The sequence below is a fragment of the Ixodes scapularis genome, unplaced genomic scaffold, assembly GCF_016920785.2.
Source record: "Ixodes scapularis isolate PalLabHiFi unplaced genomic scaffold, ASM1692078v2 PGA_scaffold11__112_contigs__length_91849675, whole genome shotgun sequence".
NCBI lineage: Eukaryota > Metazoa > Arthropoda > Arachnida > Ixodida > Ixodidae > Ixodes > Ixodes scapularis.
In genome coordinates, this window is record NW_024609837.1 from 82,804,987 (window position 1) to 82,820,563 (window position 15,577).

The window sequence follows — 15,577 nt, forward strand, 5'->3', positions numbered from 1 at the left end:
CTTTTATTCAGGCGAAAAAGAAATAAGCCCGTAGAAGACGACGCATAGCTTCAACAGTGCTCGGCGCGCCGACAGCGCTGCGTTAAAATGGCGGTCGTCTCCTCTTTGTTTCTGTCTTTCTCTCTCGCTTTCTCGGCGCTCTCCTCCCTTTCTTTCACTTTTCTTCTCTCCAGCGCCTTCGTCGCCACGCCAGGCTCACGCAGCCAGCAGCGTTAAAGGAAACCTCGGTAGAGGCCGCCAAGAGTCAGGATGACGTCACGATGACGTCAAATATGTTGATCACCCACTCCGGCCACTAGGACGGGTACGGCCGTTAACATCCGTGTTACTTTGGGGCGCGCTTTCTGCGCTTAAACGCGGAATTCTTGTCGCCACCGCCTCAAATTATCGCGTTACGATCGACATTGCCGCCGGGCCGGTGGTCATGGCAACGGCGCCACCGGTGCCGCCGGTGCAACGGTCGCCGACATCCGATGAGCGTGGTCGTCTGCACATAGTTATTATAATGTACACTAGAGGTTCAACTGGCGCTAGTGTCTATGCGACTTCAGTGACGCAAATTGAAGCAGACAGCAACCAGACTACTTTTGCAGTGCTCCTGTGCATCCCTATGGGAAAACGTGCGTGCATTTTGTCTCTTCGCCGGAAAATATCGTAGAACACTTTTCTTGGGTACATACTATAAAGGTACATACTATTGTATGTACCTTTATTAACATTGCAAAAGTGCAATTGCTTTAGTTAGCGCATTTTTCTGGTCAGTGACGGATACAACCCATCCTTAAAGCACTGGAGCTTGAAGTGCCGCGAGCAGATGACATGATGTGCAGCAGGAGTAAAGTTGTCCGGACATACTTTTAACCACCTCTACAAAAGGTTGTCATTTTTTTAGGGAACCTGGAATATGAAACAAAGTGCTCAGATACAGGCCATTATGTACAAGCGGTCGAGCGCTATTATTTGATTTTTAGTGATATGTAGTAACTAAATAAATGTGTGATTGCTACTTACGTGTGAAATGATAATCTTGAGGTTTTTCCCTCACGGTTCTTGCAATCCAGCGCTGCGCACAACCTCGGCATTCCCGTATTTTAGCGACGTGAAGCGCTTGCGCCTCGATCAAATTTAACCGCGCGAGCGGGAAAGCAGAAAGCAGACGACATATCATGCCTCATGTAATTTTTATCTGATCTGCTCTCCTTGGAAAAGTTTGCAATCAGTGGAAGAAACAAAAAAGGCAAAACAGAAAACGTATATGGGCTAACAGACGGTATTAATATTATTATTATTTCATAAGTTGCGGCCGCCTTTGACCACCCCCGCCGTGCCTTGCACCGGTAGCCACTGTGCCGGTAGCTATATACCGGGCCACCAGATAAGGTGTACAGTGAAGGTGCCTCCCGGTATTTTTGAATGTTTTGGACTATATGAACATATATTGAACGATGCCACAAGACGATCTTCGTATTCATGCATTCGAAGAAGAAAAAAAACAACCATATTCGCAGAGTTGATACGAGCCATTGGAGCTGTCCCCGTTGTTTGTCGTCTGCTCTTCTGACCATAGAGTTATTATAATGCTTCTGACGTGACACATTAGCGTCGCTTTCGCCTGGGGGGCTGAGAGCAGTTTATTTAACTGTATGCGATTTTTGGTTGCGTTTTTATGGGTAAATACCACGGTAAATACGCAGGCTGCGGCAGCGATCTCAACCATAATCGCGTAGTATACACGTATATTTAGCTACTTTAGCGCTCTGTTTTATGCCATGAAATCGACAGAAAAATCCTCTGTAAATTACATTTAATTGCATATATGATTGAGAAATGTTATAAACTATTTATCAGGCTTGGTTTCTTCTTAATAATTTCTCATATAATTGAGCGCAGAGAGGAAATGCGTGCGCCTTTTTCCATACAACTACATTACCGGAAGTCAGTTTTAGACTAGTTTCTGTCTGCATCAATTTGCCTCAGCACACTAGCGCCACTTGAACCTTCTAGCTGTACATTATAATAACTCTATGGTCTTCTGCTCCGAGTGTTTTGCGGAAAACGTGGTGTTCGTCGGTCCGCGCTAATTTTACTTCTAAAGTTCTGGTGCTCTCGGAAGAGGATACCTTGGCGCTACTACCCTGAGAAATGGTGCGGGAACTCCAGCAAGTTGAAAATCTTGTCGTTCTTTCTATTCCCAAAGGAGTTCCGAAGCGAGAGGTAAAGTTTCGGTTTTCGTCGCTTTCGTTTCAAGCCAATTTCATGTTGTGCGATCCTGGTTGCGATTTTCAGTCTCGTGCGGCAGAAACCCCGTGAACACAGCACTTCACACACGTTTGTTTTCGTTTTTTCATACGTATGAGCGACGTTACACCTGAAATTCTCAGGCAGATCGAACCGTACCAGGTGCTAAGCGCACAGGACGACACAGGCATTTTTGGTGCTCTCTTTTTGCCCACAGACCCTTGCCTTATTTTTGTGGGCAAGCTTGAGTGCTTTCTGGCGTGTATTCTCAGTCTGGCATACAAGGATAATGTGATGGAGAATCTTAGTTCTTTGGCAGAACAGTCGGAGCCCTTAAAATTCACAATTTTTGTCTACAAAACATTGAAATTTCTGCTGATCAAAACTGTGGCGGTGCGATATATTTTATAAATATATATTTCTTTCATTGTGCTCTTACGTGCTTCTCGTGCCATCTGTTCTATTGTTCCGTAAATTGTAATATCTGTATATATCTTCCATTTTATGTATGAGATCTGTGTAAATAATAAAGAATGTATGAAAAGTAAATGTGTGCTCCTTGCCTCCTACCCACTTGAGGAGCAGCTTCTCTGAAGTTGCGCTACAGTGGTTTATAAAAAAAGATATAAAATAAAAGCCCCAGAAGACGAGAATGAAATCGAGGAGAAATGAAATCAGGCAAGCAAACCGGGGGAAAGGGGGGGGGGGGGGGGGGGAACGAGCGGCAGCGTACCGGCCGCCTAAGACGCGACAGGACAACTTGCGCCATCTAGGGGCCAGTAGGGGTGGCCTGGCAGCAGGAGAGGCGGCGATTGTAACGCTATGTTTTGAGGTGGCGGAAATAAGAACCCTACGCTTGAGCGCAGAAAGAGCGTCTTGAGCGAACATGGATGTTAACCGCTGTACCCGTCCTAGTTGCCGGAGTGGGTGATCAACATATTTGACGTCGCCGTGACGTCATCCTACTTTTCTCGTTTTAGAGCGCAGCTCTAAAGGCTGGACTCCATGGAGCGAACTTTCACGACGAAATTCAAGCGGCAAAAATCTATAACGACGCGCCGCCGCGTTCACGCTCACCACTGAACTCCAAGCGACGAACAAGCGACGAACGCCGTCGGCGGCGACCAGCGCGACAGTCAGTGTTGCCAAGAGGGGACGTGATATCAACTAAAACCAAGCAATTATAAACCTTTGTTTAAACACGCCATATTTGTAGAAAGCGCGAAACAAATTCGATGAAACGAGAAAGTAACTTATAATAATGTACTCTTGAGTTTTAATATGCCTTTAAGTGTTTGTTTGGAAAAGGATTTTCCAGATGAGGCGGGGAGCATGATTGGTCTGTAACACTGTGCATCGAGTTTCTATGGTTTTCTTTTTCAGCATTGTGAAGACTTTTAAGCTTGTTTAGAGGTTCAGAGCAGAGTTTTTTCCTGAAAGCTTCGCGAGTATGAACCCTTTTAACCGCCGGCGACGGCTTCTTCTGCTGAAGAAGAAACTGTTACTCTTGAAACAACTCCAACAAGAAAAGAAGAGGAGACGGTTCTGGGTACACCCCATATGGCAGAAGAGAAAGTTAGAAGGCGAGTTCGACACAGCGGTAAGTAACCCAATGCAAGCGCCAAGAGACTGATGCATACGGGGCCAGCTTACGTGCCTATACCCGGCGTCAGCGTTGCTAATAAAGAATATGGAGGACTGGATTTCCTTGGAAAATTGAGCGAGTGAGCGGCACGGCAGTGCTAAGTCAAGACGCTCGAGACCTCGTCCAGCAAGAGGAAGAAAAATATCTTTCAATTTTATAAGCTCGTGCGCAGGCCTTTGATGTAGTACTCGGGGCTGCTTCACTCCTTCTCACTTTAATTGAGAACGCAAAACGAAAGGAGTAATGCTATGTGCACTACGTAGTGCAGCTCTATCGAAAGTTGCTATATATACTACGCGAAACTCGATTTGTCAAAACGAATTTTTCGAAGCTGCAGCTTACTGCAGCGGAAAGGTGTCTGCTTCATACGCAGCAGGTTACGGGTTCGAGCCACGGAGCAAAACTACTTTTTTTTTTTTTTTTTTTCACAGTGCATTTAGCAGAATTTACAACATTATTTTTTTTTACACATATCACTGAAAAAAAAAATAATTTCGACGAAACTTTGCTGAACTAAATGATACCATTTAGTTTAGCAAAGTTTCGTCGACATTCCCTTTCCGGAGATGCAGTGGTGGATAGCGGGTTGCCGGCTGCACGCCGCGAAGCGTTCTGTACGTGGAGCCAAGTGGGCTAATGCGGAGGGCAAGTTCGTCTGCTTCTTGCGCAGGGGGTAGCGGTGGCGTCAGAACGCCGAGCCCTGATTGGCTGATCGCGACCCCCTATCTGAGCGTCGTCTGCTCCTTTGCAACGTCGTCTGCTCGCAACGTCGTCTGCGTTTGTCTTACCTTTCCTGCGACTTTCGGAAGTGCAGAGGCCAGATTCACGAAACGATCTTACGCCAAAAATGTGTGTAAGACAAAACTTGAGAACAAATTTGTATTCACGAAACAAAATTTTCGTAAGTTTTGCGCAGGTTACGACGGAATCCTACGACAGCTCCGAAGCTGTCTTACGCACTTCTTACGATCAAATCGCATGGCCGACAGCGTCGCTGTCGCGACGACCCACTGACGTTTATTTTTCTACGTGCGCTTCTCACGCGTCCCGACTTCAAGCAGCAAGAAAAAAGTAAAAAGTACTTGAAACAGATTACGACGAACAAGAACGCAGAATCCACAAACACCCGGAAAAAGCTCAAACGGCCACGATTACACCGAACACGACCAAGCGAGTATGGCAGTTAGGCCTAGCAGGCACTCCGCGACTCGGCGACCGTCTGCCCACAACTGGCTGGCGTGCTGAATGGAATATGCCCGCGCGACCCTTGTGAACCCTTCCCGTATTATACTTTGATTGCTGACCTCAATTTTAGATTAAGAGGTCACTTTCTTCCTCTTGTTATCTCCTAATTTCCCGAGGCAACGGTGACTCTCGCCGGTGAAAAAGTGGTGAATCTCCGACAGACGCAGGAAAGGTAAAACAGCCATCGCTTTGACTAGCAGACGTAAAGCAGACGACGTTAACTGCGCCAACGCGCCGACGCCGTTAATGAATGAGGGGTCTCGCCACACACGAAAGGAGGGAAAAAGTATTTGGGAGGGAACTTGCGGGCACTAACACGCTTACTCTCGGTTCTTAGCAAACAAACCTCGGCGCCTCGGGACACCTCGCCAGTGAGTCCTTTGACTTCCCTCCTTGATACGCGTCTGCTAGTTAGACATAAACGACCTACCGCTCAGGTTATTTCGTCTGCCCTCTCTGAAAGGCGAACTTGAGCTCGCTCGTAAAGACCTGCACTTCCCAAAGTCGCAGGAAAGGTAAGACAGACGCAGACGATGTTGCGAGCAGACAACGTTGCAAAGGAGCAGACGACGCTGAGATAGGGGGTCGCAATCAGCCAATTAGGGCTCGGCGTTCTGACGTCACCACTACTTCCTTTCTCATGCGCAGAAGACGAAAATGAGCCCACTTGCGAGGCATATAAGACAGACGCAGACGACGTTGCGAGCGGACGACGTTGCAAAGGAGCAGACGACGCCGAGATAGGGGGTCGCGATCAGCCAATCAGGGCTCGGCGTTCTGACGTCACCGCTACTTCCTTTCTCATGCGCAGAAGACGAAAATGAGCCCACTTGCGAGGCGTATAGGTTTGTAATTAGCAGCCGCAGACCGACGGCGCGAAGCGGCGTGAACGCAGGTGCGGGGTGGGTTAACGAGCTGCTCAGTGACTCACGTGCCGTCTGAAAAGGGTGACCCAAATGGCATGAGCTCTCCGCCCTGTCGTGCATAAAGCAACTTCCGTGGGAGCTGCACTACGTAGTGGATATAGCATCGCTCAAACAAAAGTTATAAGAGCAAGAATGTCGCCCTCAACGACGCATGCATTGCACAAGCGCGCGCGTTCTTAGCAATTTAAAAGCTCTCTCTTTTAGCTACTTCTACGTTCGCGCTTTAAGTAGGTTGGTTCAATATTTTTGTATTCTATATATATTCGCTGAATCGTGTGCGGGCAGAGGCCAAGTTGCATACAAGATCACAAATGCTCGCGCTCCAGAACCGAGGCATCCGGGGTAGTCCTACCCGTACCGTACCAGCCTACTGTTGTGTGTCAGCACTGGGTAATGCGCGTTAAATGTAACATAATCGTTGCACATTGCTTTTAAACGAAATACATTTTCAGGCAAGAATAATCCAGCTATTACCTATAGAATGCCGATAATTACGTTCGTTATATGAATAATCTTGTGATTGGTTCATCTGATTGCTTTGTTTATCATGGTTTTGTGCTACTCTTCCAGATGCAAGTCATGAGAAATGATCCTCCTCTATTCTTCAAATTTTACCGTATGATGCCAGACAAATTCGATCAACTTCATGCTCTTGTTCGTGACGACTTGACGAAAGAGTTTCTCTGCCGTGAGCCACTATCTTCTGAACAGAGGCTTGCCATCACTCTTAGGTACAACCACAAATTAAAAGAAATCTTCAGATGTCTGTTAAGGTAAACAAAAACCTAAAATTTCAGATTATTCCCATGTCCAGGTACCTTTCCTCTGGCAGCGCCATCAAGGATGTGGCCCTGGCATTCAGGGTTGGTCCCCAGACTTGCCGGAAGGTCATCCACGAGACCTGCAGAGCTCTTTGGAGTAGGTTGAGGGCAACATACCTTCCGGTAAGTAGGATTGTTGTTTTTTCATTGATTTAAAGAACTAAGTAGAGGGAAAGTATGCAGACAAGCTGGTTAGGAAACATCATTGAAAGAAAACATGAGACTGGGACAAATAAAATAACTGGCAGCACGACACAGAATGTCTCAACAGATTCTGTGTCGTGCTGTTCGTTATTTTATTTGTCTCAGTCTCAGGTTTTCTTTCAATGATGTTACCAACTCAACTCTGTTTCCTCACGCCGCGGTGGTGGTGCTTCAGGCACACTTCTGGTCTGGTCTTGTGGGTGGAAGTCGCCTTGCTGGATGGGCATTCCCGTTTTGTTTTGGAAGAAACCAGACTAAAACTTGCCTTCTTGTCAAAATGCCGCGACTGGGGCTGTACTGAAAGAGCCAGGAAAAGTGTGAATATCCGTTTTCATGCGTTTTCTGCCTGCTCAGTTCGTCCGAAAACGTGAATAGGTGCCGTGAAAAGGGAAATCCAGACACTGTTGGACCACAATTGATTGTGCGGGCAGCTGCTTGGGTTGAATTCATGGATACTTGTGGTCGTCAAATTTGTTTGCTTTGTTCCAACATGAATGCGGGGAAAACCATAAAGTTTTCTAGTCCACCCGCAGACCACGATCAGTATGTCTTCACGTTCAAATGGCCGTCTGATCGTTCAAACTGTCGTCTGCTCCCTCAAACTTGCTCCCTCGACTTGTTTAAACTGTCGTCTGCTCCAAACGACAACGGCCAGTGTACCAAACATGCCAATACGAAAGGCGGGCCTCAAAATACCTACGTTTAAAGGTTTTTTGGATAAGTAGTCTAGGTGTAAACAGCAGATACAAGGAGGTGTTGAGCATTGTTACTATAGTGTTGATCACCGACGTGTTGTGCCCAATTCACTTGTTCAAATTCTGTTTGCAATTTTCACTAAAGACGTTGAGCATCGCAACTGCAGTCCGCACTTTGGCAGCTTGAGCGACATCACGATTGGAAATAGCAAGCAGAGTCTTATGTGAATCAGGCTTTAGCGTCCATTCTGCAACATTCACATGGAATGAATTGCAGAACGTCACATGATGTACCCACAGTTTTACATTGTGACCAGCCTTGTTAATTTTGCTAAGGCCATTAAAGTAATATAATATTTCTAGTAAGACGCAGAATAAAAAATTTCAACGCGAAAAAGGCACAGGGACTCACACCGACGCCGACAGCATCACATTCCAATGGTTTGTTGACACGGGTTGCAACGCTGGTGGCGTGCGGCTAAAGGCGCTCCACTTTGTTCGTAAACATGAGTTTGTGTATACGGCATGTAAGCATTCATATGTATTTGTAGTGTATGACTTGGCCAGTTTCCTTATTTTGCAGGGCTTTCCTGTTACCTGTTATCTATACAAGAGAACTGCATGGTTGGCCACAATTTGCTGTCGTGGCTCAAATTTACTTGTTTTGGGGTCCCACTTTACAAATATGTCACTGTTCTTAGGTGCCAACAAATGAACAGTGGTTGAACATCGCGGATGGCTTCAAAAGGAGGTGGAACTTCCCAAACTGCCTCGGGGCAGTAGATGGGAAACACGTCCACATAAAGGCACCGCCAAACTCGGGGAGCACCTATTTCAACTACAAGGTACAAGATGTGTTGTAATAAGGTTGATAGCTGGGCTAGTTGGTAATCGTTGTACATAATAGAATAAAACAGCGCAAAAGATACAAAGGAAGAGACAAACTGGACAGCACGGAGTGCTGAAAAGGAGAAAAAAAAACACGTTGATCCACGCAATCACACGCGCACCTTTCACCCATGGTAGCTGACTACGGCACGCGCTGGACCCTCCTTGTCAACTTCAGGAATTCCAGTTCATTGCCAGATAACGCCACTGATGCTGCGCTGATACAATTTTCTTCTCTACTCTAGATGTGGAAGGCCTCCAGCGTCTCGCGTGTCACTGTGTCCCTGTGTCGTCCCAAGATGGTGGTGGCACAAAAAAACGGCTCGCACAGGCTCTCTTTGCAGTGAACTGGTAGGTTTCCTCCCACTGTCGCTTCGAGAGAGTACCTGTGCACGCGGAGCCTATCATTCAAGCAATGTCCCATTTATCCCACATTGGTGCAGCCACACAAGAGGGGGATACTGTAGACTACTGCCGTAACTCATGAGACGAACGGCCTGACTTGCTTCTTACTACACTTGTTCCTTGCTATTCCCTCCACCTTTGCATTAACTCTGGGGTAGTAGGGAAAGGGAATAGCACGGAACAAGTGTAGTAAGAAGCACGTCAGGCCGTTCGTCTTATGAGTTACGGCAGTAGTCTATAGTATCCCCCTCTCGTGCGGCTGCACCTATGTGGGGTAAATGGGACATTGCTTGAATGATAGGCTCCGCGTGCACAGGTACTCCATCGGAGCGACAGTGGGAGGACACCTATCGGTTCACTGCCAAGAGTGCCTGTGCGAGCCGTTTTTTTTTGTGCCACCACCATCTTGGGACGACACAGGGACACAGTGACACGCGAGATGCTGGAGGCCTTCCACATCCAGAGTAGAGAAGAAAATTGTATCAGCGCAGCATCAGCGGCGTTATGTGGCAATGAGCTGGAATTCCTGAAGTTGACAATGATGGTCCAGCGCGTGCCGTAGTCAGCTACCATGGGTGAAAGGTGCGCGAGTGATTGCGTGGATCAACATGTGTTTTTCTTTCTCCTTTTCAGCACCCTGTGCTGTCCAGTTTGTCTCTTCCTTTGTATCTTTTGCACTGTTTTATTTCAGATGTGCGGTGTCTATTTGGGAATAGGTTATTAATTGTATGACTTGTGAGTTGGCTTTTTGCATTGAATACTGCATTTCGAAAAGAAAAAATGTAGCAACTATTTGTTATTGTTTCATTACACAATAATTATGTGTCTCATAATGTAGAAAAATCATTGTCGCCAGCATTGCACGACATTCTACTTGTGACACTGGTGCACCACATTGTGCCACCTGAAGGTACAGAGGGCAGGTTTGGTCCCAGAGGTTCCACAACTTGTACTCCATGCTGTCTGTAAAACACGATTTGATATCACTTTTGTTTGTTGACTTAATCTTCGTGGAATCATCATAAAGGCCCCTTTAATGGTTTGTTAAGTTGTAGTAGCGTAAAATATTGATAATATATCTATGCCATAATAAGCACCCACTTGGCAGGTTTCAAACGTTTGAAAAACTCGCTGAGGGCATATTGAATGCCCACGTCAGAAACATAAGCTTATTCAGCTAACTTAGGTGCTCCTGTGCGTTGGTTGCTTCTTCCAGTGCACTGGGGCAGTAGGAGAAGCCTCGTGTGTGCACTGGTGCGAGTCGGTAAAGCCTACTCTACCTTGTACATACCTGTATCACTACAGTTAAAATGGTTTCTGAAGGTGTTATGACTTTCTTGTCCCAGATTTTATCGAACAGAAATGTGCCAGATTACTTTGTTATAATTGATTGTGAAATAGAGCTTGGAATGGCCAATATTAAGCTGAAGTCCCCACTATGACATCTCGTAAGCGGTAGTTTCTTTGGAACATATGCTGACACTATAATTGATGCAATGCCATTTTTTTTTTCAGAAATCCTTTTCCATTGTACTCATGGCAGTGGTGGACGCAAATTACAAGTTTGTAATGGTTGACGTTGGTGCCCCAGGGAGACACAGCGATGGGGGTGTCTTTAAGGCCTCAGAGTTTGGGAGACGGCTGGAGAACGAAACATTGGAACTTCCAGGCCCAGCGAAGCTTCCGAAGAGCACAAAAGTGACACCGCACGTGTTTGTGGGCGATGAAGCTTTTCAGCTTCGCCATGACTTCATGCGCCCGTTTCCTGGAGCCGACCTCGAGCCAGACCATAATGTCTTCAACTATAGGCTGAGCCGAGCAAGGTACGAAAAGACAAGATGTGTCAGATTTAGAAACAAATATACTATGCTAGGAGAGACTGATAATCAAAAGTTAACTTCTGTTTACTTAAAGAATAACTCCACTTCATTTTTGTTTTTGAAAAAACAGTGCAGTCCTCTTCAGTATCACCTAGGAAGACCACACATAAAAAATTATGTCCTAGTTCTGTCTAAATGTTTCTTAAGCGCTCTGGCAAACTTTGCAACTCGCCAAGTTGTCAAAATTGGCTTACTCGAGAGGGCGAATTGAGGCGCAACCAACAGTGCAGTCAAGGCTATGGCATGGGCATAGGCAGCATTGAGCTAAAAGTCATCACCATGGCCCCCTTTTGCTTGTTTTTACTTCTCCGAGCAAGCGTAACGGGTGACGTCAGCAACGTTTCCTTTCGGCGCTCAGCAGTGTCCACATTATTGGCATAACAAGCCTGCGCAGCGCGCTTCTTAAGAGCTGTCCGGCCGCCCCACCGTGGTCCTGCCATTACCATTGTTTCCGCGTCACAACCGCCATCGTCGTCTCATTGTTTGTGATTATCGCCTCGGAGTTTCGTCCGCACTACGTATGCTACGTGTGCGGACTTCTGTCACAGATTTGCAGACGTCGTCGAACGTCGTAGACACCAAAATATGGTAAAGGGTGCGGTGCAGACGACGCTTACGCTTGGCACACGCCCGCCCCGATTCCGCCCGTCGTTGCCTAGAGGATCACGTGACATCTCGTACCACGTGATAGCCGTGTTCTTGGTGGCCCTAGGCCAATGTTGGCGGATGGAGCCGAAGTTTCGATTTCGAACTTTGTGCTCGCGTTTAAAATTATATTTAAAAATATAATCCCATTTTTCGTGAAGCAAATAACGTAGACAAGCATTTATTACTTTTATAGTTAATTTTGGGGGACAGCTTTTCTAGCTCATGTATGTACACACTACTGTTATGTTGTCACGAAGACAAAAATATTATGTTGCAGACGCATCGTGGAGAACGGCTTTGGAATTTTGGCAGCCAGGTGGAGGGTCCTTCTCGGTCGACTGAACCTCCTTCCACAAAATGCCGAGTTTGTCGTCCTGGCATGTTGCGTTCTTCATAACTTTTTGTGTGCAGGACGAGAACAAGCATACATGCCAGCAGAGTATGTAGACACTGAGGATAAACAGGGAAATGTCACTCTGGGTAGGTGGAGATCTGAAGTAGATAAAAGCCACTTAAGTGACTTGCAGCGTACTTCTGCAAAAAACTTTAAGAAAACTGCTGGTGGGACGCGGAGCACCTTCGTAGAGTACTTTATGAAGAAAGGCGCAGTTCGCTGGCAGTGGCACACACGGGTCTTCAGCCACCACCAATGCAATGAGGTCCAAGGCCAGTCTGGCTACTTACAAGGTGGTACAGGGTCTCTTAGCATAAAACAAATAAGCTTGAATTTTTTAATAAAATTGAATTTGTGTTATTACCACATTTTCCCGTCCATACATGTTTAAAAGTTGAAATTTCACCCGATTTGGACTAGCTATGGGCACAAACTATACAAAGATTTGTTTTTTTCTAGATCGTTCAGGTGTCTCAAGGTGGGAAGGGTTTTATTAATAACGGGGTACATTAATGTTGATTTATATGTGATACAAGCTTCTTTGTGAAGCTAATAGGGCTCTTGCTCGAGACGATGATGCAACACTACCACCGGTTCGTAAATCTCGGCCAAACCCCCCAGAATCTTGTCGCTGTTATACGTTTCATTTGTCAAGGTGTGCTGCATATGATAATTTTTACATTCAGACGAGGCACAGACTAAGCACGGCGTGCGGACTATCCAAGCAAAAACTTATTTTTGACCTTAATTTTGCCTTTGCAGACTATAGTTAGGAAAATACGGTATATATTTTCATTGCATGGAGACCTGAATGCCAACACAAACCGGTAGTGGTTGTATTGATCTGCACATAAGCAGAAAGTGTACCTATCAAACACATTAAAACATGTATTCCCTCTCACTTGTTTTAATTGCTATTACTGGCGTGATGGGACATGATCATACTATTTTGCAGTTTTAGCCTACTTACCGTATCTGGCTCTACAATGAACTAAGAGCCAGAGCTACTGGCCTCCAGGTCTAATCATTGGCCAGCTAGAAAGCAAGTGCTATATTTCTCACATGACACGCACACCGGAACAATAATACAACACGGTTTCTAGCTGGCTCATGGTTGGACCAGGCGGCTTGTAGCTTTGTCTCTTTGTCCACTATAGGACGAGACGGAACATAGTTGTGAATAACACCGTTTACTATTAGCATTTAACTGCAGTGTCAAGCTGCACATCAGACACAGTCTTAATCGAATGACACTTTTAGGCAGACTGCATCAGGCAAATGATTTGTGTGCACAAGTAGTTTATTGTTCCCCCTCAAACTTCTTGGCTGCCCCAAGCACACCTATCTGAAAATCAGTTCTCAGTCGCTGTGGGCACAGCCTCATCTTGTGGGCCATGATTTCACCGAAGAGGGCGCACTCGTCAACCTCTTCTACTTGATCGAGCTGCTCGTCGACCTTGTCTAGTTCAACATCAACTCTGCTTTTCTTTCGGTTTGACTTTACGCCACATCGCTTTTTGGGAGCAGTTGAAGTGCTGGCCTTTGGTGGTGCCTTTGGTGATGCAGCCTCACTTGACAGGCTGCAAGAGCTGTCTGAGCTCAGGATGTCTGGTGCATCACCGTGCTCCAGCGGGTCTAGAAGAAAAATGTGCCATAAAAGTCATAACAATAAATTAACACTGCCTGTATTCATAATTCATCAGGTAAGGAGATGTCTTGACAACTTATTGTCAAGCAGGCCAGGCTCTACAATAGAGCATTACTATAAGAGCTCTAAAAGTGTACAGTAGGTACAGTTGTCCCCAAGTTGGCTGGTGCATTGGTGTACCAATAATGTTCGTTCTCAGTCAATACGTTGTTTGTTACCTTTTCGCTCACTGTAAATCTCCATGAGGACGGCCTCTGCGCTCTCCTGAGTCTTTGTGCACCCCTGCACCATGCTGCTTGTGGTGCTAAAAAAGTAATGTAGAAAGGTAAGCAATAATTATTGTACTGCTTAATAAAGCATTTGCCACTGCCCTGTTTTACCATGTGATCGAAGCAAAAATTGTTTATTCCTTTTGATATCAAGAAGAGACAAACTTTCATGTAGGCAAGCAGATTTGTGTTACTTTTTACGCCGTGTTTTTTGTGTTGTGGATGCTTAAAATTCCCTATATATCGGGCATCTCGCCTAAAAAAAAGGTAGAAGGTAGCCTGACATGGGGGGGAGAACAAAATTTGGACTCAAAGAGAAAGAGAGTGCACACAGTGAAAAATTGGGCCCTGCAGTAATCAATCTGCAGATGTGCTTGGTGCGGATCAACTAAATCTGACCTAATTTCCGATATCTCTAAGACCTGCACACATGCCTTGGAACATCGACAAAGTCCTTTAGGAAGAACATCATTTTGAAGTAGCACCAGCGGACTTCCTTGGCACCATCTGCGCCGGAACCACTTGGTGCGCCTACCTTCCATTTCTTGAATTTCTTTGTGAATGTGTCACGAAGACTCTTCCATCGGAATTGCGGAGTGTTGCCTAGAAATCAATACAATTCATGTAAGCAAATTTCCTTGCAACATCACCCTACAGTAAAGTACCAGCCGGCTAATCGTACAAATGCGCAGTGGTAAGTCCATTAGGTAGAACAGCATCTTGGATTAGCACTAGAAGATTTTCTTGGCACCTGCGCCGGAGTCATCTGGTGTGCCTGCCTCCCATTTCTTAACGTGTCAGGCGGCCAACTTCCACAAAATGTTTTTGTTTTAGTAAAGGAAGACAAATATTGAATGCCATGAAAGGTACTGTATATCGCCTACTACACGCAAAGATGAGAAAAAGCCCTCTCCACCCTCCCGAATATAATTGCTGGCTACGCCACTGACTTTTTGTCAAAGAATCTTCCATCTGAATGGCGGAGTGTGACTATGCCCACAAATCGGTACATGCAACCAGCTTCCCTTGCAACAACCCTCTACAGTACAGTACCGGTCGGTTAATCTAACAACTGCGCAGTAGTAAGCTGCGCCATGATGCCACCAAAACAAAAGTACTCTTGCCTTCGGGCTCTTCGCCGACCTCCTCCAACACGTCGTCCCAGATCGAAAGCTTTTTCCTGTGATGTTTGTAGTCACCCAGGGTAAAGTTCCACAAAATCGGCCGCTTCTGTACCGCACAAATGAGCTTGTCATTATAAGCCAACCGCGCTGCTTTTAAGTCTTTTTTCGACTTCGGCACCGCGCACTGCGACTCCATAGTACACGCTGACAGAATCACGGAGGTGCGCCAAAAGAGCGCTCACCTTCGAAACTTCGGTGCCAGGCGGAAGTGGGATCGCGTACTACGTCCTCATTGGCCCGCGTCCTCCGCCGCGCATCGGCCGCTTCCGGTAGCGGCGTTCGCCGGGCGCACAATATCTAGCTCGGCTAGATACGCGACGAACAGCCAGTTTTTTGACGCCGCGGCAAGAGCGAACGCCGCCGCAAAAAGTTCGTCGGTTATTCGTCGCATATTCGCTCCATGGAGTTCAGCCTTTAGGGGCCCGTTCCCGGCTTGAGCGGCGTCGCCGTCGCCGTCGCCGCCGCCGTCGCCGTCGGCGTAACCAAG

At 46.4% G+C, this 15,577-nt stretch overlaps 2 protein-coding genes across 2 annotated transcripts; one reads left to right on the forward strand and one right to left on the reverse strand.

Moving 5' to 3' along the window:
• The first annotated feature begins 6,624 nt into the window (after positions 1–6,624).
• LOC121046760 (protein ANTAGONIST OF LIKE HETEROCHROMATIN PROTEIN 1-like) lies at positions 6,625–12,380 on the forward strand. The gene is made up of 5 exons (XM_040501334.1): positions 6,625–6,785; positions 6,869–6,998; positions 8,476–8,619; positions 10,583–10,890; positions 11,873–12,380. The coding sequence occupies exons 1-5, from the start codon at positions 6,625–6,627 to the stop codon at positions 12,378–12,380; spliced, it is 1,251 nt and encodes a 416-aa protein (XP_040357268.1).
• A 909-nt stretch (positions 12,381–13,289) lies between these two features.
• LOC115314249 lies at positions 13,290–15,226 on the reverse strand. The gene is made up of 4 exons (XM_040211468.1): positions 15,031–15,226; positions 14,341–14,509; positions 13,856–13,941; positions 13,290–13,624 (listed from the first exon to the last, which is right to left on the reverse strand). The coding sequence occupies exons 1-4, from the start codon at positions 15,224–15,226 to the stop codon at positions 13,290–13,292; spliced, it is 786 nt and encodes a 261-aa protein (XP_040067402.1).
• Between the last annotated feature and the right edge of the window lie 351 nt (positions 15,227–15,577).

Coding starts and splice junctions, on each gene's coding strand:
- LOC121046760 (XM_040501334.1), top strand. CDS start 6,625: ATGCAAGTCATGAGAAATGATCCTCCTCTATTCTTCAAATTTTACCGT. Junction 6,999..8,475: donor TGAGGGCAACATACCTTCCG/GTAAGTAGGATT, acceptor CACTGTTCTTAG/GTGCCAACAAATGAACAGTG. Junction 10,891..11,872: donor TATAGGCTGAGCCGAGCAAG/GTACGAAAAGAC, acceptor ATTATGTTGCAG/ACGCATCGTGGAGAACGGCT.
- LOC115314249 (XM_040211468.1), bottom strand. CDS start 15,226: ATGGAGTCGCAGTGCGCGGTGCCGAAGTCGAAAAAAGACTTAAAAGCA. Junction 14,510..15,030: donor GGTCGGCGAAGAGCCCGAAG/GCAAGAGTACTT, acceptor ATTGATTTCTAG/GCAACACTCCGCAATTCCGA. Junction 13,625..13,855: donor GATTTACAGTGAGCGAAAAG/GTAACAAACAAC, acceptor TTTTTCTTCTAG/ACCCGCTGGAGCACGGTGAT.